At 39.8% G+C, this 27,871-nt stretch overlaps 2 protein-coding genes across 2 annotated transcripts; one reads left to right on the top strand and one right to left on the bottom strand.

The window, feature by feature from the left end:
* The first annotated feature begins 15,049 nt into the window (after window positions 1–15,049).
* Window positions 15,050–15,561, top strand: LOC138891256 (secreted RxLR effector protein 161-like). The gene is made up of 2 exons (XM_070174525.1): window positions 15,050–15,070; window positions 15,166–15,561. The coding sequence occupies exons 1-2, from the start codon at window positions 15,050–15,052 to the stop codon at window positions 15,559–15,561; spliced, it is 417 nt and encodes a 138-aa protein (XP_070030626.1).
* Window positions 15,562–24,397: 8,836 nt separating this feature from the next.
* Window positions 24,398–27,583, bottom strand: LOC138891254 (uncharacterized). The gene is made up of 2 exons (XM_070174523.1): window positions 27,425–27,583; window positions 24,398–24,685 (listed from the first exon to the last, which is right to left on the bottom strand). Exons 1-2 carry the CDS (start codon window positions 27,581–27,583, stop codon window positions 24,398–24,400), a joined length of 447 nt encoding a protein of 148 aa, XP_070030624.1.
* Window positions 27,584–27,871: the final 288 nt, after the last annotated feature.

Here is a 27,871-nt window from a genome sequence, read left to right as displayed (position 1 = left end):
CATATGGAAGACTTGCGAAAGTTCTTTAACAGGTTGAGAAGGTACAATTTGAAACTGAATCCCGCCAAGTGTGCATTCGGGGTTCCTGCTGGAAAATTATTGGGTTTCATCGTGAGTCGTGGAGGAATAGAATTGGATCCATCAAAGGTCAAAGCTATCCAAGAATTTCCGCTGCCAAAGAAGAATAAGGACGTGATGAGTTTCCTGGGAAGACTCAACTATATCAGCCGATTCATAGCTCAGTCTACTGTCATTTGTGAACCCATCTTCAAAATGCTGAAGAAGGATGCCTCCACCAAATGCACCAATGAATGTCAAAAGGCTTTTGATAGAATCAAGGAATACTTGTCTATGCCGCCAGTCTTGGTTCCGCCTGAACCAGGGAGACCCCTCTTGCTCTATCTCGCAGTGTTGGATGGAGTATTTGGTTGTGTTTTGGGGCAACATGATAAAACAGGGAGAAAGGAGCAAGCCATCTACTATCTCAGTAAGGAGTATTTGGTATGAGGCCCGATATTCTCTTTTAGAACGCACTTGATGTGCTCTGACTTGGGTCGCGCAAAAGTTGAGGGATTACTTATGTGCTTACACTACTTATCTCATATCCAAAATGGACCCTCTGAAGTATATCTTCCAGAAGCCCATGCCCACTGGCAAGCTCGCCAAGTGGAAGATCCTGCTAAGTGAATTTGACATTGTTTACGTGACCCAGAAAGCAATCAAAGGGCAAGCCTTGGCGTATCATCTCGCCGAGAATCCTATAGACAGAGAATACGAGCCCCTAAAAATGTATTTTCCCGATGAAGAGGTATCTTTCATAGGAGAAGATATTGCAGAATCCTATGATGGTTGGAGGTTGTTTTTCGACGGACCTGCAAATTTCAAAGGTGTTGGCATAGGAGAAGTCCTGGTATCAGAAATGGTCAGCATTACCCGGTATCCACCAAGATCAGGTTCCCATGCACCAACAACATGGCCGAATATGAAGCCTGCATTCTAGGGATTAAACTGGCCATTGATATGAACATTCAGGAGTTACTAGTAATCAGAGACTCGGACCTACTCATACATCAGGTTCGAAAAGAATAGACAACCAAGAATCCCAAGATACTCCCTTATCTGCATCACATACAGGAATTGAGAAAGACTTTCAGAGAGACAGAATTCCAGCATATTCCCAGGGTACAGAATGAGTTCGCCGATGCACTTGCCACTTTGTCATCTATGATTCAGCATCCAGATACAAATTTCACTGACCCCATCCAGGTCAATATTCATGACCAACCAGCTTATTGTGCTCATGTTGAGGAAGAAGCCGACGGGAAACCATGGTTCCACGACATCAAAGAGTATTTGACCACAGGAGAATATACAAAGCTTGCCAATGCTACCCAGAAACGCATGCTTTGGAGACTATCCAATAATTTCTTTCACAGCGGAGGAATCCTGTGCAGGAGGACTCCTGATTTGGGTTTATTAAGGTGTGTAAGGTAAGCAACCAAGTTATCGGAGGAAGTACATTCAGGGACCTGCGGACCGCACATGAATGGTTTTGTTTTAGCAAAGAAGATACTCCGAGCAGGATATTTCTGGATTACTATGGAAACAGACTGCATCCAGTATGTCCGAAAGTGCCATCACTTTCAGATACATGCAGATATGATAAAAGTGCCTCCAAACAAGCTTAATGCAACAAGCTCACCATGGTCGTTCGCTGCTTGGGGAATGGATGTTATCGGTCCAATCGAGCCTACCGCGTCAAACGGGCAAAGGTTCATCTTGGTAGCAATTGATTATTTTACTAAATGGGTTGAAGCAACATAATACAAAGCAGTTACCAAGAAGGTGGAAGCAGATTTCGTCCGCGACCGCATTATTTGTCGGTTCGAAATTCCAGAGTCAATCATCACCGACAACGGTTCCAATCTTAATAGCGAACTGATGAAAACAATGTGTGAGACTTTCAAGATCAGACACAAGAACTCTACGGCTTATAAATCGCAGATGAATGGAGCCGTAGAAGCGGCCAACAAAAACATCAAGAAGATACTAAGGAAGATGATCGAGAGGCACAAACAATGGCATGAGAAGTTGCCATTCGCCTTATTGGGTTATCGTACCACAGTCCGTACATCAACCGGGGCAACTCCCTACATGCTGGTTTATGATACAAAGGCGGTCATTCCCGTTGAGGTAGAAATTCCATCATTAAGGATCATACAAAAAGATGAGTTAGATGACGCAGAATGGGTAAAAGGTCGCTACGAGCAGTTAGCCCTCATAGATGGAAAGAGGATGAATGCAGTATGTCACGGTCAGTTATACCAGAACAGAATGTCCAGAGCCTTCAACAAAAGAGTTAAACCAAGGAAGTTTACACCAGGACAGCTGGTGTTGAAGAAGATATTTCCACATCAAGACGAAGCCAAAGGGAAATTCTCTCCCAATTGGCAGGGTCCATACATGGTTCACCGAGTTCTAACCGGAGGAGCCCTTATTCTTGTAGAAATGGACGGAGAAGTCCGGCAGAAGCCTATCAACTCAGACGCAGTAAAGAGATACTATATTTGATCGTATGCTTTTCTTTATGATGTAATTTGAACTACGCCTGACTTGATTCCTGTTTAAGAGGGGATACGTAGGCAGCCCTATGGGTTCGATCATATTTTAATAAAAATTCCATTTTCCCCGCTATTGGAACTGTGGCAGAATTTTGAGGAGGATCCTCAAAATTCCGAAGTCAGTTTGTCGGCTTTCGCATCAACATCAACCCAGTAAACTGGGGCAGAATTTTGAGGAGGACCCTCAAAATTTCGGAATCGATCCGGTTTCAGCACAGCCGTCAGCAGCGCCAGCCCAGTGAACTGGGGCAGAATTTTGAGGACCCTCAAAATTCTAGAGCAAGTAAGGTTGCCGTGTCTTGAACCATGTTGCAGTTGTTGGTTCATCAAAAATAAAGTCATTTTTTTTTCAAAATATATATACTTACATTACATTTAATGAATCATGCATAAACATCATTTGCACTACCATCGTTTAGCAATGCTACCCCAATGATACGTAACGTCAGGAGCCAAGGGATACGAACTAACCTTCCCCTCTACAGAACTCACGATTTTTCTTTGGATGCAGGAACTCAAATTGCAATGCAAAATGCATTCACTTTTCAAAGTCGAAACCCTCGAAACAATCACTCAACTCACAAAGGTCTACTATCTACACCCAACATTCCCCAGTAGTCATGATATCGCAACCGCCTATCAGCTAAGAAAATTAATACTATTTGCTCCTTTACATTCCTGCATTGCATAAGGCTACTTTCTGCCTTTCGAGACTAAGCTCTGTCTCCATCTGCATCTTGCATAAGGATACTCTCTACCTTTCGAGGTTAAGCTCTACCTCCATATTGCATAAGACTATCTATCTGCCTTCCGAGACTAAGCTCTGTCTCCATCCGCATTTTGCATAAGGCTACTCTCTGCCTTCCGAGGTTATGCTCTACCTCCATATTGCATAAGTCTATCTATCTGCCTTTCGAGACTAAGCTCTATCTCCATCTATATTTTTGCATAAAGCTATTCTCTGCCTTTCGAGGTTAAGCTCTACCTCCATCCTGCATAAGGCTACTTATCTGCCTTTCGAGACTAAGCTTTGTCTCCATCTGCATTTTGTATAAGGCTACTTTTCTGCCTTCCGGGGTTAAGCTCTACCTCCATTATCACCTGCATAAGGCTACCTATCTGCCTTCCGAGACTAAGCATTGTCTCCATCGTGCTTTGGCAGAAATATCGCTACTTTATTTTTTTTCGAACGGCTGAAATATCGCCACCTACATTCAATCTCTCACTTCAGCTGAAATATCGTAACCTGCATTTAAATTTTCGCTTTGGCTGAAAGATCGCCACCCTTTGCATTCATTCGGCTGAAAGATTACCACCTTCTCATGGGCTGAAAAATCGCCAACTTATTCAAAGGCGTCATAGTTCGGAGGCACCATCTGCATAGGCCGAGAACACCATTTCATGGCCTGCGAATCTTTATTTTATGCTCTTCATGGCCCAGGACATCATAGTCTGAGGACGTCATCCTAACCGTCCAAAGACAGCATTCATGGTCTAACAGGAATTTGCATCATGTTTAAATTATGCACAATATGTGCATCTGCTCATCCACAGGTACACTGGCTAGCGAACGGCCGTCTCAGCAGAAGCGATCCCACTCCAGTTCTCCGCAATCTATTCGAATCCAAACACCTTTTAAATCTGACCATTGTGTCCGTCTTTTCGAATCTCCATTGACACATTCCGTCAATGGATCCTGAACTACATATGGCCTGATTCCTGTAAGACCAGGGATATGTAGGTGGCTCAAAAACCAGATCTCGGTCAAAATTCTTTTCAATTGCCGCTTCTGGTCAAAATTGGCCATCTTATCTTTACCTGACAACTCTTTCATCCTCCTCGGGTAAAGAGAAGCAGCTGTTGATACCCAATTTTTCCCTATATATTTTCAAAGTAACATATATGCGCGTATATAAGCACCCCGAAGGGTTTTGCCATTTTTAATGATTTTTAAACCAATTTATTGCCTATTTTTAGCAGTACAAAATCCAATAATTATTCCCAAAATTATCATTTTTGGTGAATAATTTATTTCCATCCTTATATTTACACCAAAATATAATTTACATTATTTTTTGCATAATTTTACAAGTCCATTTGATATTTTTAAACTAAATTGCATATAATTGCAATTTTAGCCCACTTTCAGATTTGATAACATTTTTTATTACAAAATCAATCCCAATATTTTTAAAATTAAAATTAAATATTATTTATTAACTCAATGTTTTTAATTTGATTTTAAACATCTTTCACTATTTTTTTTTATAAAATCAAAAGGGAAAAACTGGCTATTTCATTTAGGGCCTCAATTACTTTCAATCATAGCCTATTTGGGCATCCTAATTCTGACCCCAAGTCCAGCCCAAATCGACGACCCAATTTCATTTTTTACCCGGCCCCTAACCCATTATTTAAACCCGCCCGGATTTCTTTTAATCCAGGCCGTTGATCTCTGTGATCAACGGCCACAAACTATCCTTACCTTTTTTAATTCCCAAACCATCCTAACCCTACCTCATTTTCCAAAATCCGCCGCCCTCAAACTCCCTCGTCTCTCAGACTCTTTCTAACACTCGAAACCCTAGCCCCCATCCCGCTGGTTTCCACCTTGTTTCACCGGAATCAATGGCACCCCAAGCCCCGAGTAACCTATACTCACCTCCATGTGTCCTTATACCCCTGTTACTTGAAGATTCAAGGTCTGACCTTGAAGGCTCATGCTCAGACCTCCGCCGATTCGAGTTCTGCGACCATCTACGGTTTGGCTCCAGCGTATCCTAGCCCTATAAGTCCATCCCTGACTCATTCGACTCAAAGCAGACCCTTTTCCAGGCCTTTCTCACTTCTAGGGTTCTTCTGAAATCCTAGCCTTTCGAGGTTTTCCTTTTTTCTCTAGATCTGCTCCAGATCTGTGTTTATTTTAGGGTTTTCAAACGATTTCTTAAGTCCCTCTCAAAGCCTTGCTTTCAAAAACTGTTCATCTTCTCCGACTTAGGTTTTCTTTGATTTTACTTGTTATACTGTGATTCCTATGTGTTACTCTTACTGTATTTGTTCTACTGCAACTCCTATATGTTTCTACTGTGATTCCTACGTGTTTTCTTCTACTATGTTTCCTCCTATCGTTTACTTGTAATTTCTTTTACTGTGTTTTCTTTCATTATGATTCCATGAAATGTTTATGTTCCTTGGATTTTCTGAGTTTATTTTGCCTGATTTTCTACGCTTTCGTCTTTACATTTAATCTATGGAGGAAACCCTAGATTTTGGGGGTTTTCAAAACACTTGAGTGCGATTGTTTTGCTTCCTGTTTCTAAACTAGTTTGATTTCGAAAACCCTAATTTCTAAGTTCGTCTCATGTTCTCTGATTCTTGCTGAGCTTTGCAAGACCTTCTGATTTCTCTCATTCTATCTGACACTCTCTTCTAGCTATGTTATTCTACTCTTGATTGCATGACCACTCTGTTTATTTAATTCCAGCCTCGCATGTTTAAAGCTATGCACTCTTTATAGTCAGACCTTTCCCTCTCGAAATAACCCTAATTTTGGGGATTGATTTCAGAGTACCATTATGTGAGCTTGTTTGATTCTTTCTTTGTCTAATTTTGACCTTTTTCTGACTTGGTTCATTATTGATTGTGAATCCTTGATTCCTTGATTTACTATGTACTAGTTGATTTACTTCTTACCTTATTTACCTAACCGTGTATTTTTAAACTTCCCTTATGTATTTACCCTTCATTGCCCAATGTGTTACTTGATTTTCTTTCGTTAAATAAAACTCTGCCCTTTTACCGTTCAAATTTGGACTCCTTAATTAAAGGAATCCCCTTCTCCTAATTGATTCTAATTGATACTGAATTATTCTTTGCCTTGCTTACTTGCCTGGTTTTTAAACTATAAATACCCTGCTCTTTTTCCTTTAAACACACGAACAATAGAGTTCAAAAACACACAGACACCTCTGTTTTAAAATGATATACTACTTTCTCTACTACTGATTTTTCTCTACTACTGCTTTCTCTACTGAGCACCCTGCTCCTCTTCTCATTACTGCGAAAACATTCTTGAGTTCCTTTGAATTCTCAAGTGCTTGCTGAAGTTTTTAAGTTGCTCTTGTTAACTTTCTGGCTGTTTATTTGTTGTGGTTTGTCTTGTTGTACTGAGATTGCAACTGGTATGTCCTTCTGGTTTAAATAATACCCTCCAACTATGTTTTAATTCTCCTCTTCTACACATCCCTCACTATGTGTTTATGCATGTTCTACTCTTTCTTTTATGTCCTTGCATCTTCAGTCTGTTATGCTCTCTTGTCTTTCCCTGATGGTTCTGTATATGCTTTCCTATGTAAGTCCCTTTACCTCTAGCCCCTCCTTATGTGTGAGTAATTTTGAGTCATGTTGGTATCTATTATTGCCACTCATGACTTAGAATCAGGTTCTTTTGAACCTCTACTCAAGTCAGTTCCCTATTCCCTTTACCCCTTATGTGCTGAGCCTTAACTTAGGTCTGGTGGTGTCCTAATCACCATCCAGACCCAAGTTTGACTTCTAAAGTCTACTCTTTATTTGCTTGGACCAAGAAGAGGGTCAGGGGTGTGCCAGTCTATACCCATGGCTGGGTATGACCACCCTCTACTATGGCTCCTTAATCCCTCTCTCACTTTGCACTTATTCCTAGTTTCTAAGTTCTTCCCCCTTTGGTAAGCCATGCTTTAGGACCCTCGAGCTCCCTCTGAACTTGGATGCCTGAGGGTTTGCTATTCCACACTGCACCATTCTGTTAAAATAATTGTTATCCAGAGTGTAAGCGCTGCCTGGAGTCCTCGAGGCTCCTTGGAACTTTGAAACACTTTGGGTAAGAGAAGGCCTTGGAAATCTGGATTCGGAATTGGTTAATCACATATTATTAGACATTAAGATTGAATTAGGTTCCTCGGATGCGGCTGTTGGTCTTTGATGTATTTTTATCTTTTCTTTTGGTCTATAATAACTTGTACAAACTCGGGGATCTAGTAAAAAGGTGTGGGAGGGATTTTACTTTCCTGTATCAAAGGGTAGAAACCATGCTTTAGGGTTTTAATTCTCTTTAATGTTTCTGATACAATCACATAGAAATCATGCCTATAGGAGACAATATTTAACTTTCTGCAATCTTGCATATAGATATCATGCCTATAGGAATGTGCATGTTCACGATATTAGGCGAATGTTTAGGGATAATCAAATCAGAATCTATTTACAAGTTTGTTAACATGGCATAAACAAATGACTAGTAGAGATCATGTCTATAGGAAGTTTTTTTTTCAAACTTGCCTCACTCGTCTAAAAGCAGTAACGATTTCATTGACGAACAGACAAAAAACCAATGGTTCTCCGAACCATTGAGCCTCTTCTCAGATTAGTGCAACTCTTTCTAAAACCTAATCTTCTGGTAAACTTGCATGCTTTCTAAAACTTACTGCCTTTTCTAGTAGTTCGATGAACGATTTCCAACTCAGTTACATATCACTTTTCTGTATTTTATCATTTTTTAATAAGTTCTGCAGCTCGAACTCGTTTTCTCCTTAAACAATCTGCCTCTTTTGAAACTTGTTTAAAATTGCTCTTTCTCTACTAATCTACAATTCAATGGTCTGTCTTTTAGGAACTATTCTACGTCATTTTGTTAAGTCTGCGGCTTGCCTTTTCTTCAAAACTTTTCTGTCTATTTTTCAAAAGAATCAGTAATCCCACTCGTGTTAATTAAGTGCCTTAATCTCTGACAATTGTATCCGAGTTGCCTAATGCAGACTTTCTGTCTAAATATATGTGTTGAACCAGTCCGCTCGCCGCTTAGTTTTTAACTTAAGACCAAATCAGTATATGCTAAGACATGCTAAACTAAGTGTTGTCTGATTTAAGGGGTTTATTTGAGCCTTGTTTGCTTGTTTACTCATCCCTTTATTTGATATTTGTTTTGAATGTCGAAACTAGAATTTTATCCTTTAAACTCTATAAAGGCCCCATCCCTTTCTTCCCTCTTAGGATTAGAAGTCCTAATACCCCGGGACAGATAGGTTGGGACGGGTATTAGCATGCAATAAGTAAACGAGACTAATCACGTTTAATACTTTAATGGGGTGGGAAGGGTAGAATATGGATATGATGACCGGTGCGCTAATATCTCGTGTGAGAATGATTGCTGGGTATTGCACCAAGGTGATCCATATTGTATTTAAACCTAGGACTTTATTCTTTGCTTTTCCTTCATTTAAATTAACATTTTCCTCAAACTAAGCTTTCCTTTTTTCCAAAAAATCACTTGTGTCTTTCTTCTTTCAAAATTTTCAACTTGTTTATATTTCTTATGTGAAAACTTTGCTTGTCTACTCCTACTCTTCTTAAAGTCACAATTAAGCATGGCTGGGAACCACACTAGTGGATCTTGAGGGGTTCCTAACACCTTCCCCTCGAGATAATTTTAAGCCCTTACCCGAACTCTGGTTTTCTTCCAAAAAACCTTCTTCTTTTCTCTAAAAGTGTCCTAATGCACTATAATCATTAGGTGGCGACTCTTCAAATTCCATAACCCGATTCCTCAAAAGGGAATAAGAGTTGTTTTGCCCATAATGTCGTAAACCCAATTTCGCTTCTTTTAGGATGGAAAAAGGGGGCGTCAACAATGTTTTGGAGGTCCGTAGCTTTTTTAGGCTTGAAATTCGGAAAGTTGAATTTTTGAAGTTTCCGGTTCGATAATGAGATTTTTATATCAGAGTCAGAATGGAATTCCAGAAGTTGGAGTAATTCTGTAGTGTTGAATGTGACTTGATTGCAAAATTTCAGGTCATTCGGACGAGGTTTGATAGACGTTTTGATCGGAAGCGTAAATTGAGAGTTTTTGGAGTTCTTAGGCTTGAATCCGATGTTAAATTGGTGTTTTGATATTGTTTTGAGCGTTTCGAAGATTGGAACAAGTTTGAATGATATTTTAGGATTGGTTGTCATGTTTGGTTGAGGTGCCGGGGGCCTCCGATGTGTTTCAGATGCTCAACGGATCATTTTTGGAACTTTGAGAATTGCAAAAAAAGTTGCAGCAGTCAGTTCTGGTTTCCTTCTTCGCTTTCGCGAGTGGGGTCTCGCATTCGTGAAGAGGAGCTGGGGCTGGTGAAGGGTTAATGCTTCGCGTTCGCGAAAGTATTCCCGCATTTGTGAGGCTGTAGGGTCTCATACCTACGCGTCCGTGAAGGTAGTCCCGTGTTCGCGTAGGAGGAGGAGGAGGTTGGTCATCACATTCGCGACTTGGGCATCGCGTTTGGGAAAGAGGAAAGCTGGACCAAGTGGAGTTATGCTTCACGAACGCGAGGGTCCTTCCACGTTTACGATGAAGGAATTAGCTGGGCAGGATATAGAATTTCAAAGTCGAGGGTTTAGCCATTTTTGTGAAAACAGAGCTTGGGAGCTCGGATTTGAACGGGGTTTAGAGAGATTTTCAGAGATATCGATTGAGTAATAATTCTTAACTCCTTTTTGCTTATAACCCATTAATCTAAACATGAATTATCATTTAATTTCGGAATTGGAATGAAAATTGGGGGAAAGTTCTTAGACCTAAATTTCGAGTTTTGATTGGGGATTTACATTGGATTTGGATCATTTTGGTATGGTTAGACTCGTGAGAGTATGAGAATCCTGGAAATGTAAATTTGACCTGATTCCGAGACGTGGGCCAAGGGGGCATTTTGGTCATTTTACCTAATTTCGCGTATTAGCTTAGAATTTATTTGTAGAATCAGTTACTTGAAGTGTTATTTACATTATGCAATTGAATTGAATAGATTTGGGCCATTTGGAGTCAAGTACTCGTGGCAAGAACATGGTTTCGGGTTAATTTTGAGGCGGTTCGAGGTAAGTGGCTTACCTAACCTTGTGTGGGGAAATTCCCCTTAGGATTTGGTATTATTGATATTTGAAATTCTTTGTACGTGAGGTGACGGGTGCGTACTTGTGCTAATTATTGAAATCCGATTTTCTTTAAGTAATTTTAATTGTGTTCCTTTTTCCTGATTATACTACTTGCAATTTAAGCATGTTGTTAGCTTAGGAAAACATGTCTAATTGATTTAATTGCTTTACTTGCTCAAACTGCCTTATTTAGATTATGTGCAACATGATAGGCTAGAAATACCTGTTTTACCTTGGTATGGAATTTGAATTGAATTGTATTCTTCGCGTTGTTGCAGATGTGTTTACTTTGGGACTACGGGACGGTATCCCGGGAGATCCCCCTGCGTGTTTATTTTGGGACTACGGATTGGTATTTCGGTAGATTCCCCTGCACACTTACATTGGAACTACGGTACTGCACCCGGTAGATTCCCCTTGTACTGGATATTTACATTTAGGACTACAGATCGGATTTCCGGTAGATCCCCGTGCATTATGAATTGGACTACGGGACTGCACTCGGGGGATACACTGAATATTTATATTTGGGGACTATAGGACGGTATCCTGAAAGATCCCCCGTTGTTATCTCTGTGTTGAGCTGTACTCCTTTCCGTGATTATTTTATCTTTGTTATAGTTGCTGTTGTTCTTTCTATTATGTGTTATTTCTTACTGTTGCACTTAGTTGTACTGTCTCATTCTATACTGTTATACCTTATATTTCATTTAATCTCAGTAGGATCCTAATCTTCCTCGTCACTATCCGGTCGAGGTTAGGCTTGACACTTACTGAGTACCGCTGTGGTGTACTCATGCACGTTCTACACATGTTTTTCATGTGCAGATCCAGGTACTTCCACTCAGTCTTATCACACTTGAGGCGAGGCGCTTTCGGAGAGACTTCGAGGTATATCTGCCACGTCCGCAGATTAAAGAATCTCTTTCTATTCTCAATACTAGTATAGCCTTTCTGTTCATTGGTCAATGTGCATGTAGAAGAGAGATTTCTAGTAACTTGAGATTTTTAGTTCCCCTATTTTCAGAAGAGATAATCAATTGAATCTTTTTGGGTTAAGCATAAGAAATGCTACTTCCTTTAACAACGTGCGGTAGCCAATGGTGGAGCTAAGTAGAGCAAAAATTGAATCCCTTCTTTGAAAGTTTAACCCCATATTAATTCCTGTTCCACCGCTATTACTAGCAAGTTAATAATTTCAAGTTGATTCCTTGAAAAACATCAAATGTAGGAAATGGGCAAATTGTATTCATGACCAACTAACTAAAATTAGGAATTGTATTCAAGGGGAAAATATTGCTAGACTGTAGGTCCATGGTTATCTGTTCCTTTATGTCTATGTAAAGTATAATTCTTGCCCTAGAATGTTGTGATGCCAAGAGTAATTGTTCAATAAACATTCCTAAGTAAGGAATTGGGAAGCAGACAAACATGGAACTGTGTGAAACCATAGGGTACCATGTACTGTGACACCTATGTTAGAAATTTAAGAGTCACTAAATTGAAATGAGATCGGGTACCATGTACTGTGACACCTATGTTAGAAATTTAAGAGTCACTAAATTGAAATGAGGGTGCTGCCACGTGGGGAGTGGGGGTGGGGAAAGTTTAAACTTATCTACCTATTAGGTAATTAGGTAATGTCCCGTTACCTGGTAATTAACTAATTACCAGCATAATTAAAAATTATTTCAAATTTCTTAAAATTTTACTTATTTTTAATACACTTTATATATCCTACTATCATGATCATATGGTACTACATAAAATAAATACATACACTATTATTTTTATAAAAATATGCATGTAAAGATACCTGTATTTTCTCGACTCATAATGTTCCTAATCTCATATATTGGCTTTTCAAAGTATGGTCAATTAATAAAGACAGTTTAAGACATTAAGAGAGGCAACCCCCACTTCTAACCGAGAGGATGTGAGTTCGAGTCTCTCCAAGAGTAAGGTGGGAAGTTCTTGAAGGGAAGGATGTCGGGGGTCTATTTGAAAACAGTTTCTCTATCCCAGGGTAGGGGTAAGATCTACGTACACACTACCCTCCCCAGACCCCACTAAGTGGGATTATACTGGATTGTTGTTGTTGTAAGAGATTAAAAGAAGATATCACTACCTTACTTGCAATTAAAGATATCTTGAAATTATTACACCTTAACACATCTAAACCTCTCCAAAAATTAATACAAAAGCAAAAATGACTATATCTTACTTAGTGAAGATGAGACCACACCAACTCAATGCAAAATTACCACTTAAACCCAGAATTTCCTAGAAGTATGAAAAAAAACAAAGATTTACATGATCCCTACAATTCATCAACTCAAATATTGCAACACTCAGTGGTGTAACCCTTAGAAAATACCAATATCTAATGAACACCAAGAATGCATAAATCAAGCCATTTTGCTCATAAAATCAGAAATCAAACAACAAGATAAATCCAATTTTCAATAACTATACTTCCCCTAATCATATTTCTTTCATACAAAATTCAAACTTTTACCCATCAAAGCTCCAAAGACATAAACTTTACCAATAATAAGATTAGAAGCGGAACAATTTAAAAACCCCAATTGGGTATTCAAGAAAATATAGTAATTTAAAATTTTAAAAATAAAAAAGGGAACTTGCTATGGTTACTTATTGAAGATAAGTTACAAAAAATATTTCACTCAAAATACGGGATGTAACAATCTCCTCCATATGGATCTATGTGGACCTATGAGGGTGCAAAGTTGAGGAGGAAAGAGGTACATATTTATCATAGTGGACGACTATTCCACATTTACTTGGACTCTGTTTTTCAGAACCAAGAATGAAACTTTTTAAGTGTTTGTGGTATTTGTGAAGAAGAGGTGAATATGAGCCTTAATGTAGTATGTATCAGGTTTGACCATGGGACAAAATTGGATAATGAAAAATTCGATGAATTCTATGTTGAAAATGGCATCACTCACAACTTCTCAGCTCCAAGAACACCTCAACAAAATGGTATTGTGGAAAGAAAGAACAGAATGCTTGAAGACATGACAAGAACAATATTGATTGACAGTGGCATTGCAAAAGGGTTCTGGGCAGAAGCCGTCAATACTGCATGCTACTTGGTGAATAGGTGCATGATCAGGACCCTTTTGAACAAGACGTCATATGAACTATTGAATGGAAGGAAGCCCAAGCTGACACATTTGAGAACATTTGTTTGCAAATGTTTTGTCCTCAATAATAGGTAAGAAACACTTGGAAAATTCGATGCCAAAAGTGATAAGGGAATCTTTTTAGGCTATTCATCATAAAGCAAAACCTATAAAATATATATAAAAAGAACTCAGTGTATTGAGGAAAGCATTTATGTGATCTTCAATGAATCTCATGACCCATGTGGAAAGGATTTGAATGATAAGAATGATAAGAATGATCAAGATGGAGAACAGTCACTTGTTCCTGGTAAAATCATTGACATGCCAAATGGAAAGGCTGATATGATGAGCCACATTGAAGAATCAAATGAGGAAGGTGCAACCATATATCCAACTGATGGAGAAGAACCTGGTCCCTCAATCACAACAACTGAAGCTGAAAATAGAGTCGTCGATGCGGTTCAAAGGACCCCACATGCTGATATGAGAAGCAATCAAGGTGCACAGACTGAAATACCTGGACCTTCTCACAATGAGGTTCAGATGTCTAACTGGAAACAAAAAAGTTCATATCCCCCTGATAACATAATCACTCCTCTTGATTCAGGAGTTCAAACCAGATCAAAGACCAGAAACTCACTTGCCTTCTCAATTACTTATGAGTTTGGAAACCCAATAAGAAATAAGGCAAGGCTTGTAGTTCAAGACTACAATCAGGAAGAAGGGATTGACTATGATGAAACATTTGCCTCAGTCGCTCGAATGGAGGCTATCAGAATTTTTATTGCTTTTGCATCACATATGAAATTCACATTGTTTCAAATGGACGTCAGAAATGCATTTCTGAATAGCTTTCTAAAAGAAGTAGTTTTCATTAAGCAGCTTCCTGGATTTGAGCATCCTGAACATCCTGAGCACGTTTTTAAACTTGACAAGGCTTTGTATGGGTTAAAGCATGCTCTCCGTGCCTGGTATGAAAGGTTGTCAAATTTCCTTCTAGAAAATGGCTTTACAAGAGGGAAAATTGACAACACTCTTTTTCTAAAGAAAAGAGCAAGGAATCTGCTCATTGTGCAAGTCTATATTGATGATATCATTTTTGGAGCAACAGTTGATTCCCTATGTGAAGAATTTGCAAAACGCATGGGAAGTGAGTTTGAAATGAGTATGATGGGGGAACTAAACTTATTCTTGGGTCTACAGGTGAAGCAATCTCAAAAGAGGACAATGATAAGTCATCAGAAGTACATCAAAGAGCTGCCGAAGAGATTTGACACGTAAACATAAAAAATTATTGACACTCCCATCTCCACAGCTACTCGTCTAGACATGGATAAACCTGGTTTGCCTGTAAATCAGACCATGTATAGAGGTATCATAGGGTCACTTATATACCTCACAACAAGTAGGCCAATTATTGTTTTTAGTGTGGGTCTTTGTGCCAGGTTTCAATCCAATCCAAAGGAATCTCATCTGAAACTACCAAGAGAATCTTAAGATATCTCAAAGGAACACAGGACCTCGTTCTCTACTATCCATCAGGAGACAATTTTGATCTAGTTAGATATGTGGATGCTGACTACACTGGGTATCTATTAGACAGGAAAAGCACTTCTGGAATGGTACATTTTCTGGGTTCATGTCTGATTTCATGGGGTACAAGAAAACAAAACTCAGTGGCCCTCTCTACTGCAGAAGCTGAATATGTTGTTGCAGCATCTTGCTGTGCTCAACTATTATGGATTAAGCAGTGGCTGGAAGATTTTGGTATGTTCTCTGAGTGCGTGCCCTTGCTACGTGACAACACCAGTGCACTCAACATGGCCAAGAATCCAGTCTAACATAATAGAACTAAGCACATTGATGTGCATTGTTACACATCCTTTTTACCTACACCCGAGTAAAGGGGTGTAAAAGAGAGTTTTTTTCCAACTTAAAGTGACAATCGAAACGGAATTATATATTTATTAAATTCAGAATCGCCACTTGGGATAATTTTGTGGTGTCCCAAGTCACCGGTTCAAATCCGGAATAGATGAAAAGATTGACTCTGTATTACAGTCCGCGAACACAGAAATCCGGGTAAGGAATTATGTTAACCCGAGAGAAGGTGTTAGGCATTCCTGAGTTCTGTGGTTCTAGCACGGTCGCTCAACTGTTATAATTGGCCTATTTACATGTTTTAACTTATGGTGCAGTTTTAACTTTATTACCGTTTTTGTTTAATTATTTTAGAAAATTCAACGTCACATAAAACGCGTCTTGAACCACGTCACATAAATGCACCCGCAGTCTGCAACAAATTTTATCTAACGTTGTTGATATTTGGATTTGGGTCACATAAATGCGCACCCGAGTTTAGGAAAGTAAATTATTAAAATAACGCGCCTAAAGTAATTACGCGTTTCTAACTTTGCGAGGGCCATGGAAAATTTGCTAAATGGTGCGCCTCGAGTTCTAAGGATTTAAAATATTAATTAAGCGAGGGCCATGCATTTTGAGATTTTGTTCGACACGACACACCTCTATTTATTCTAACTTCTAAATTTAATAATGAGGGCCATAGCTATTTGTTGTTAAATATGACGCACCTCAAGTTCATTTTAGGAAGTCTAATTAATTATGGAAGAGAGGCAACCCCAGGAGTTCAGACTCTCTACTATGCTAAAAAGCCCGAACTAAATTTGATATCCACAAACCAACAAGCAAGGGAAATGGGCCAACAAAATCAAGCGGGCCCAAACGATGCCAAATACACTATCCTGATTCTGGGCAAGTTATTTCATGTTCAGGCCCAATATGATCCCAATTCATACGAAGCAACGCACAAGCTGGACATTTCAGGGATTCACATATCGAACCCGTACAATAGCAGAAGCGATCAGATTTTGAAACTTGACGATAAAGAAATTTTATACATAAGCAGATTTGTAAACTTGACATTGAGAATCCACAAAATTTAAATTAACAACTACTGGGCACTGAAAGACTGATTAGAATTAAGCTGAAACCTATTCCAAACCATTTTAGTTAAAACACATTCATATGCTAATCAATGAAATGCTAAAAGTTTGCAACTATTGAAACTCATGAGGCTAAGTAATCGTGCTCATTCTTTGATATTCACATTTAAGCCAACCGAATAAGCATTTCAACTTCTACACCATTTCTAAACTAAAATCACTCACATACCCTTTGACAATACATCAAACAATATCATGATTACTCTCAACATCTTTAATCCCAATTCAAACATGAAGCTAACACCCAAAGCGATGATTACTCATTTTTGATCGAGACTGAAGCAACCTTGCTGCATTTTTTGACTTACTTAAAGACCTTAATACAACATTACAACACTCCATAATTTAAATACCACATGGGAACTCAGCTATTCAAACAAAAACTAGCTAGACTACATTACGAATCAGTTGACTAAAAGCATGAACATCGAGAAGGAAGTACAGCTGTGGCACAAATAGAACTACTGCCATGATTCAACCACTGTCTTTATTTCCATCTTCAAATTGAAATTTACATCATGAAGAATTCAGAATATGTACCTGGAAATGAAAGGAAAAGAGGTGAAGAGGCAGTAACAGCAACAACCCAATAATCAGAAAACGAGGCAAGGATCCAATTTGGTTTGGTCAATAAAACAGTAATAGTAGCAGCAGAACTCGAAACCAAGTCTAATAGCACAGTAATCCCAGCAACAAAACCTCAAAAACCAAGCTCTAAGAACACAGATTCATGCCATTTAATCCCGGATGAATCATAAATGTTTCGGTAATCGAAAACTTCAAAGATCACCGAAGAAACTCAATAAAACAGTAAAATAATTCAGCCGTTTGTATTTTTTGTATTTTTAATTCTTCAATCTCTGCCTTCTCAAGCAAGAAAATGTGCCTTTATAGGCAAGCAAATAGGGCAACCTTTCAGATTTTAGTTCTACCCTTTAAGCCCTTTTCAAATTTGCCTTTAGCTTAGAGATCCCTCAAGTTTTGGCTTTTTAACCAAGCTAACTTACTAACAATCTGAAATTCAAATAAAAACTCCTACTAGAAGCTTCCTCTTTTTGTTATCAGAAAGATTCCCTCAACCAAATACCCAAACTATCCCCCATGCCCATGTTATTTACCTTGCTAACCAAACAAATTTGGGCTCAAAACAACTGGGCATCTTGAATTGGGTCATAAATGACTCAAAAAGCCCAAGGCTGGTTCCAAATCAGTCCAAATGAACATTCGGAAACTCGAGCTTTGACCCAAAAATCCCAACAAAACTAAGTGACAGTAACACGAATAAACAATTTTACTCTGTACTGACTATTACCTTGACAATTATGAATTAAAAGGAGACAAGATCAATAATATCAAAGTTGACACAACAAAATCAACCCTAAGCAGGTTTGGAATAATTAAACCGAGGTACTAACAAAGTCGTGCTTAATGGATCAAAACAATTAAAGAAACCAATCTGGGAAAATAAAACTTAACGAAGAACACGAAAACATGACCAACTCTCAGACAACACAATTAACCAGGTTTCAATTGAATCGACCAGAAAGAGGAGGAGAGATGAACCAAGAAACGAAGGAAGGACTCACCGAATAAAACTCGAACCTGGGGCTTGGCACTCTAAAATGACGTTAAGTATTTGTTCTTTTTCAAAGAACAACTCTGCATGCAAGGGCTTGGATTTGGCTTCGAAAGCTCGGGCGTCCGGTTCAACATTCGATGAGCTTGAAGGTGATTCGAGAGTCCAGAGTTTGAGATTGGGAAATAGAGGACTACGGGGATTCTAGGGTGTTAATTTGGGGTGATTTGGGAAAAGTTAGGTTTTTGGTCTAGTCTTCGATTTAAGATTCGAGACGAACCAGTGGGATTTGAAGGATATAGGTTAGGGATTTGGGAAGAGGAGATGAAGGAGGTCTTGGGGTGTAAAAATGGAGGTGAACGGAGGTGGCGCCGCCGGGTTAAGGCGATGGGAATTAGGGGCGGCGGTTTAGGGTTTAGGTTTGGACTCTGAAGAGACGAAGGTGAGAGAGAGACGAGATGGGAGGGGGGTTTCTGGGGGGGGGAGGGTTTTTTTTCGACATTTAAGTAGCTTGGGGAGGCTACTTCCCAACCGTCGGATCAATGGAGATTAACGGCTGGGATCCGGGGAGGCAAACGACGTCGTTTGGTTGGGAAGTGGGGGTGGACCGGGTTGGGGCGTGGGTTTGGGCTGGATGTGATTTTATAAATAAGAAGAAGGGTTTGGGCTGGAATTGGGGTGGGTTAAAATAAAAATGGCCCAAAACTGATTCTTTATTTCTTTTTTTCTTTTCATTCTTTTCCAAATTAATTCTTTTATTTTCAATTTTTTTTTCAAATAAAAAATAAAATAAAACCCCAACTAAATCCTAAATCAAAATAACCCTACCACATTGAATTAATTAACTCTAACTAATAATTACCACAATTAATTAAAACCAAATTAAAGGAAAAACTGCCAAAGTTCAAAAATTAAAATTAAAAATGCAAAAATAACTATTTTGTGATTTTCCAATTCTTATCGAATAACAAATTTACTACTTAATTCAAAAGTGCAAAGTTAAATCCTAAATGCAAATGCAACATATTTTTATATTTTTCATTAGTTAAATAAAATAGACATGCATAAACAAATGCAAACATTTAACATAAAATGCCACGAAAATCCATAAAATTGCAAATAATGAAAATAAATTACTTTTTTTTGAAATTATGGGAGTAATTCATATAGGGCAAAAATTACGTGTTCACATCTACCCCTCTTTGCTCGGAAACACGAAGAGTTTTCGTGCAAAGATAAAATGAGCGGATATAAGCGATTTTTGCCCGTTTGAATACTCTGTGGGAAGCATTTTTGAAATATTTGATCGCACCCTGCTTTCGAGGTTTCCTACATATCCTTGGCTATAAAGGAATCAGGTCAGTATAGTTCGGAAACATTTGGTAGCTGGGACTACCATGAAGCTGTGATTTCACTGTTGCTGCTGCTGCTATTGCTTGCTGAATCCCCTTATTACACCATGATAAAATAAAAAGAAGCTAGACTAGACTACGATCTATGCATTATAAATTCCTATCTATATCTTCAAACTTGCTCTTATGGTTCCTGTTACCTTGTTGACTTGTATTCTTACGGTGGAATCCCCTTGTCGCCGCCTTGAATTGTAATCTGAGATGTTTTCCCTCTCTCCAGGTGGACGCCTGATTGCTGAAACTTGAATGTATTCCCTTGCTCTCCAGGTGGGCTCCCGATTGCTGAAACATGAGTGTGTTCCCTTTTTCTATAGGTGGGCGCCTGATTGCTGAACTTAAAATGTATTCCCTTATTATTCAGGTGGGCGCCTGATTACTGAACTTTAAATGTATTCACTTGTTCTTCAGGTGGGTTCCTGATTTCAACAAAAATAGACGAAAACAAAGAAAATTTGCTGCCCCAGTTTGGTGGCTAGGCACATATGTGATTGTAAACTAAATCATGTTACCACATATCAGTAAGAATTTGAAAGCTAAAACTTGACTTGTACTCCCTTGTTCTCCAGATGGGCGCCTGATGACTGAACTTGAAAATGTATTCCCTTGTTATTTAGGTGGGCACCTGATTACCAAAACTGAAATATATTCCCTTGTTCTCCAGGTGGGCGCCTGATTGCTGAATTTAAGATATGTATTCCCTTGTTCCCCAGGTGTGCGCCTGATTGCTGAATTTAAAATGTATTCCCTTGTTCTTCAGGTGGGCGCCTGATTACCAAAACTTGAAATGTATTCCCTTGTTCTTCAGGTGGGCGCCTGATTGCTGAATTTGAAATGTATTCCCTTGTTCTCCAGGTGGGCGCCTGATTGCTGAACTTGAAATGTATTCCCTTGTTCTCCAGGTGGGCGCCTGATTGCTGAATTTGAAATGTATTCCCTTGTTCTTCAGGTGGGCCCTGATTGCTGAACTTGAAATGTATTCCCTTGTTCTCCAGGTGGGCGCTTGATTGCTGAATTTGAAATGTATTCCCTTGTTCTTCAGGTGGGCGCCAGATTGCTGAACTTGAAGTGTATTCCCCTGTTCTTCAGGTGGGCGCCTGATTGCTGAATTTGAAATGTATTCCCTTGTTCTCCAGGTGGGCTCCTGATTTCCACAAAATAAACAAACAAAGAAAACGTCTGCCCCGGAGGGTCCTGAACACTTAAAATTAAAGCCCATTATCCAGGAGGGTCCTGACAACAAAAAATTAAATTCCATTATCTAGGAGGGTCCTGACAACAAAAAATTAAATCCCATTATCCAGGAGGGTCCTGAACACTTAAAACTAAATTCCATTATCCAGGTGGGTCCTGAACACTTAAAACTAAATTCCATTATCCAGGCGGGTCCTGAACACTTAAAACTAAATCCCATTATCCAGGAGGGTCCTGAACACTTAAAACTAAATCCCATTATCTAGGAGGGTCCTGAAAATCAAACGTCAAATCTTATCTTAAGAGTGACAAATATTTTCTGCCGAATTATGCTGCCCTACAATAGAACTTATGGTACATCTTGTTATCTAATGGAAATCTTACAGCTAGGTCCCATTATTCAGGAGGGTCCTGAAACTTCAAATGAAATCCCATTATCCAGGCGGGTCCTGCAAACGTCAAATGAAATCCCATTATCCAGGAGGGTCTTGAGAGTTTACGGTCAAACCTGTCTGGTGCTTGCCTTTCCTTATGGAGGGTTTCCCCGAAACAATCGAAACTTTATGCCCCTGTTTAAATTAGAGAAAAATCTTGTCAGTTTAAAATGTGGTGGTTAGTTTGTGACATTCTTGCTGAAAGTCTTCCCACCGCCGTGCTTTGTTTTGACTGGCTTCCCCGAACTGGCTCTGAACCTCTTGACTATCTTTCAAACCCCATGACCTTGGATGACCCGAGTATTTTAGACCCAAACCGTTGTGTTACATCTCTGACCCATCTATTTGAACCTCTGCATTTCCCACGAAATTACCAAACCGCTTTCACCGATGGAACTTCCACTGACCTTTTATACCCCATTTCACATCATACTACATCTAGCAATGCCCTGGCCGCCCTGCGTTTTGTGCCACTTTGGAAGTTGGTATTAAGCTTTGAAATTCCTTTTTATTTGCGTAAACAAAACTGACATTGGGAACATCTTAGAAAAATAAACCCAAAAGAAATGAAATGCAATGACTTCCAGAGTTAAGGATGAGAAGAATCCAAAACTGGAAGACTATCTGAAGGGGAAAAAGAAAAAATGGACTTATCTGAGTGGAACTGCTGGAACCGATAATCATAACATGCATTTAGGACTAATCGGCCCAATCTGTCCAACCAATCAACTTTCAGTTGCCATACTTGTTGCCGCGGAATTTCCATAACCTGATTTCATTACCAAAACCTTGACCTTGTTCGGCCTGCGGTGCCTTGAAGGGTTTTCACCAACAAGCCTCTCTCATTTATTTATCTCTCAACTCACTTTCGCCTCAAGGTGCCCATGAGGGTTTTCACCAATAAGACTCTCTCATTTTTGGTTTCTCTCATCTTCCGTCGCCTTACGGTGCCCGTGAGAGTTTTCTCCAATAAGACTCTCTCATTTTGATTTTCCTGCTTGGACCAGAGTGTTGCCCCTGATATGAATCGCTTCTACTTGCTCGACTTGGCATCTCTCGAAGACTGATCTGAAGGTATTTCTTTGGACCGTAACGTGGGCTTTTGGATAGGGTTAGAAAGAAATGGTATCAAAGGCTCAAAACAATTCAACTAGGTTCAAAATTACAACTTTTAGAATCAGATTTCCTGCAACAACCACAACTTTTGTCCCAATTTCTTTCTTGGGACTTTTGGATTTTATTTTGATGGAACCGAACCGTGAGGCTGCCTACGTATCCTTAAAAGGAATCAGGTCAAACATAGTTCATGTCATAGAAATTGCTTTGTTTTTGTGCCTTTTCTCTTCTTTTCTTTTCTCTTCCTTTTTCTTTTTGTAGTTTTTTTTCTTTTAGTTTCTTTCTTTTACTTGTCGTTTGTTCTCGCGTTTTTGAACTTTGCCACTGATTCCAAAAGAGGGTATGAAAGAAAATAAACAAGCTCAAAAGGGGTAACAAAGGATAAAGTGTTTAGGTAGCATAACAAAATGCCTTCATCATTCCAATCTCCAAAATATGCCAAGTACAAACAAACCCAGTTTAACCAAAGAAATCATACATAGTATCTTTTGACTACATTAGAATTGATGGCCATTTCTACACATTTGCCTCCTATATCTATAAATACAAACCACCATTGGACAACACTCTTGTCACGATAAATGGCCCCTGCCAGTTTGGGGCGAACTTGCCTTTGGCTTCAGCCTGATGAGGAAGAATGCGTCTCAATACTAACTGACCCACTTCAAACTTCCGTGGACGCACCTTCCTATTATATGCTCTTGCCATTATTTGTTGATACAACTGGCCATGACACACTGCTGCTAATCTTTTCTCATCGATCAAACTCAATTGTTCCAGGCTGGTTTTAACCCACTCATCATCATCAATTTTGGCTTCCGCAATAATCTAAAGGGATGGAATTTCAATTTCCGCGGGTATCACTGCTTCCGTGCCATATACCAATAAATAAGGAGTTTCCCCTACTGAAGTACGAACAGTAGTGCGATAACCCAACAATGCAAAAGGCAGCTTCTCATGCCATTTCCTGGACCCTTCCACCATTTTCCGATGTATCTTGTTTATGTTCTTGTTGGCTGCCTCGACTGCTCCATTCGCCTTGGGGCGATATGGGGTGGAATTGCGATGTGTAATCTTAAACTGTTGACACACCTCTTTCATAAGATGACTATTGAGATTAGCCCCATTGTCTGTAATGATCACCTTTGGTATCCCAAACCGGCAAATGATATTTGAGTGCACAAAATCAACCACCGCCTTCTTGGTTACACACTTGAATGTTTTAGCCTCTACCCACTTGATGAAATAGTCTATGGCCACCAGAATGAACCTGTGCCCATTTGATGTTGATGGCTCAATTGGCCCAATGACATCCATGCCCCAAGTGACAAAGGGCATGGTGCAGACATAGTGTGTAATTCAGATAGTGGAGAATGAATCAAATCTCCATGCACTTGGCACTGATGACATTTATGCACGAAACTGATACAATCTCGCTCTATAGTGAGACAATAATAACCTACTCGGAGAATCTTCTTTGCCAGCACGTACCCACTCATGTGCGGTCCACAGACTCCAGAATGTACTTCGATCATAATAGTTGTAGCCTGCCTAGCATCTATGCATCTCAGCAACCCAAGATCAGGAGTCCTTTTGTATAGAACCCCTCCGCTGAAGAAAAAATTATTTACCAACCGCCTAATTGTTCTCTTTTGATCACTTGTGGCTTGCACTGGATACACCCTCATCCTGATGTATTCCTTGATATCGTGAAACCAAGGATCCCCATCGAGCTCTTCTTCCACCACATTGCAATAAGCGTGCTGATCGTGGATTTGAATCTGCAAAGAGTCCATATAAGCCTTATCGGGATGGTGCAACATTGACACCAGAGTAGCCAAAGCATCAATAACCTCATTGTAAATCCTCGAAATATGCCTGAACTCTATTTATTGGAACCGTTGACAAAGATCCTGCAAGCACTGTCAGTACAGTATGCATTTTAAATCTCGTGTTTCCCATTCTCCTTGAATCTGGTGCACCAGAAGGTCCGAGTTACCCAAGACCAAGACTTCATGGAAACCCATATCCACAACCATCCTCAAACCTAAAATGCATGCCTCGTATTCATCCATGTTGTTAGTACAGTAGAACCGAAGCTGAGCCACAATAGGGTAGTGATGCCCTGTTCCAGAAACAAGTACCGCTCCTATCCCAACACCTTTCATGTTAGCAGCCCCATCAAAGAAAAGTTCTCTTCCTGGCTTTTCAATCTATTCCAATTCATCAATGTGCATTACCTCTTCATCAGGGAAATAGGTCTTCAAAGGTTCGTATTCTTCATCCACTGGGTTCTCAGTAAAATGATCGGCCAATGCATGGGCTTTCATTGCTGTCCTAGTCACACAGACGATGTCAAATTCTGTGAGCAAGATTTGCCACTTTGCGAGCCTCCCTGTAGGCATAGGTTTCTGAAAGATTAATTTTAACGGATCCAAACGAGAGATGGGGTAAGTAGTGTAAGATGACAAATAGTGCTTCAACTTCTGTGCTACCCAAGTTAAGGCGCAACATGTCCTCTCAGGGTGAGTGTACTTAACCTCGTAAGATGTGAACTTCTTGCTGAGATAATAGATGGCCTGCTCCTTCCTGCTGGTGACATCATGCTATCCCAACACATATCCAAATGAGTTGTCCAAGACCGTCAAATACAGAATCAAAGGTCTCCCTGGTTCTAGCGAGACCAACACAAGTGGGTTTGACAAGTACCCCTTTATCTTATCAAATGTTTCCTGACATTCATCTATCCACTTGACCGCAAAATCTTTCTTTAACAGTTTGAAGATAGGTTCACAAGTAGTCGTGAGCTGAGCAATAAACCTACTGATGTAATTCAATCTCCCCAACAGACTCATTACCTCAGTCTTGTTCTTTGGGGGTGGAAATTCTTGGACAGCTTTGATCTTTGATGGGTCTAAATCAATACCTCGGCGGCTGACTATGAATCCGAACAACTTTCCAAACGGAACACCGAACGCGCATTTTGCAGGATTGAGCTTGAGATTGTACCTGCGAAGCCTTTGGAAGAACTTTCTCAGATCTCTGACATGGTTAGACTGCTTTCTAGTCTTTACACTCACATCATCCACATAAACCTCGATCTCTCTGTGTATCATGTCGTGGAATATGGTCATCATCACCCTTATGTAGGTTTCCCCAGCATTTTTTAAACCAAATGGCATGACCCGATAGTAGTATGTTCCCCATGGTGTGATGAATGTCGTCTTTTCTACGTCCTCCTCATCCATTAAGATCTGGTGGTATCCCGCATAACAATCCACAAAAGAACCACGCTCATGTTTGGCATAATTATCGATCAATATATGCATGTTCGGCAACAGGAAGTTATCCTTGGGACTTGCCTTGTTGAGATCTCGATAATCAACACACGCCCTGGTCTTGCCATCTTTCTTCGGCACAGGCACAACATTGGCTAACCAAGTGGGATACTGGGTGACCCGAATGACTTTGGCCTCAAACTGTTTGGTGACCTCTTCCTTAATCTTCACACTCATATTAGTTTTAAATTTCCTCAGCTTATGCTTGACAGGGGGAAATGACGGGTCAGTAGGCAATTTGCAAACCACCAAGTCAGTGCTTAGACCCGGCATGTCGTCATAGGACCATGCAAAAACATCTTTATACTCGAACAATGCTTTAATTATCTTCTCTCTGAGTTGTGGTTCAAGATGGACACTTATTTTAGTTTCCCGGACATTATCTTGGTCCCCTAAATTGATTGCTTCTGTATCACTTAGGTTAGGCTTGAGTTTTTCTTCAAAATGGCTTAATTCTTTACTAATCTCTTTAAAGGCTTCATCCTCGTCATCTTCCGGTTTACCATCACACTCTATTTCTTGAATTACTATTTCAGAATTAGATTGGCTTTTAGGACTGGGCCGGAGATTCCTCATGCATGTCATATCATTGAATCCAGCATAAAAAGAACTGTATAAGGAAGAAAAGAAAAACAAAAATAAAACTATCACGAAGGAAGAAAAAGGGAAATTGCATTTTATTGAAATTAAAGATAACAAGGTTTATACATCCAAATGGACGGAACCTAGAATCTGAATTACAACCCTGGAATTATCCAGATAAACTAAAAGAAAATCAAAGCAAACTATCAAAACTCCTTCCTGGTGGGGAGAGGAGTAGCTTCCCAATTGTTAATCTTTGCACTGGGCCAACAAACTGCACATCCATTTTACTCGAACCCTCTCCAGCTTCTAACATGTTCACATCTGCGAATAACCTCTCGAACTTTTCAATCAAATCTCTATCTACATCAACCACTGAACTGGGAATTGTTGCCACTGTGTGTTTCTTGGTGCCAGGCCTAACAAATTATCTGAAGTGTCGTGGGATGGGCTTTGGGAGGACCTAGGTCCTCTGTTTCAACTTTCTAGCTCTTTTCACGTCCGCAACTGTGGGCTTGAACCCCAAACCAAACGTGTCCAAGTTTTTGGGGAGAGACACCAGCTGTACGATACCTTGCAGAGATGCACCCAAACCCTTGCCCGGTACAAAACCATTTTTCAACATTTTGGTAGCTACCATGACTGATGCGGCATCTACCCTCGAGGTTGGAACGCACTTCCCTTATGGAATTTTCTCTACTGATACCGTGTCAAAAACTTAATAAACCCATGGCCCCTTGTCGTCCTCGAACTCTATGAACGAAACAATAACATCGCTAGGAACACACCAATTATCTTTGCCGTGCACAACGATTTCCTGTCTATCCCATTCAAACTAGACCATTTGATGTAGAGTAGACGGGACCACTTTGGTAGCATGAATCTAGGGTCGACATAACATTAGATTGTAAGAAACAGCCACATCGAGCACCTGGAACTCCATGGTAAATTCAGCTGGCCCTATTGTAAGCTCAAGCACTATGTCCCCGACTGAATCTTTCCCTCCACTGTCGAATCCCCGAACACAGATACTGTTCTTGGAATTCTTTCATCATCCTCCTTCAACTTGTTCAGAGTGGAGAGAGGGCAAATGTTCGCGCTGGAAACATTGTCAACCAGCACCCGAGTAACCACAGAATCTTCGCATTTCACTGTCAGATAGAGGGCTCTATTGTGCTCTGTAACCTCCATGGGCAACTCATCATTAGAAAAGTGACTCTGTTAACCTCAAATATCTTGTTAGCTATCTTTTCCAAGTGGTTTACTGAGATTTTGCCAGGAACGTGTGCCTTATTCAGGATCTTCATCAAAGCCCGACGGTGCTCGTCTGAATGGATTAATAATGACAATAATGAAATCTGAGCCGGTGTCTTCCTCAACTGCTCCACAATGGAATAATCCTGCACTTTCATCTTTCTCAAGAACTCCTCTGCTTCTTACTCAGTCACAACTTTCTTCCCCAATACTGGGTTGTCTTTG

This window comes from Nicotiana sylvestris, chromosome 1 (assembly GCF_000393655.2).
Source record: "Nicotiana sylvestris chromosome 1, ASM39365v2, whole genome shotgun sequence".
NCBI classification, from domain to species: domain Eukaryota; kingdom Viridiplantae; phylum Streptophyta; class Magnoliopsida; order Solanales; family Solanaceae; genus Nicotiana; species Nicotiana sylvestris.
The sequence above is the reverse complement of the archived record's forward strand: the minus strand, read 5'-3'. Positions and strand labels throughout refer to the sequence as shown.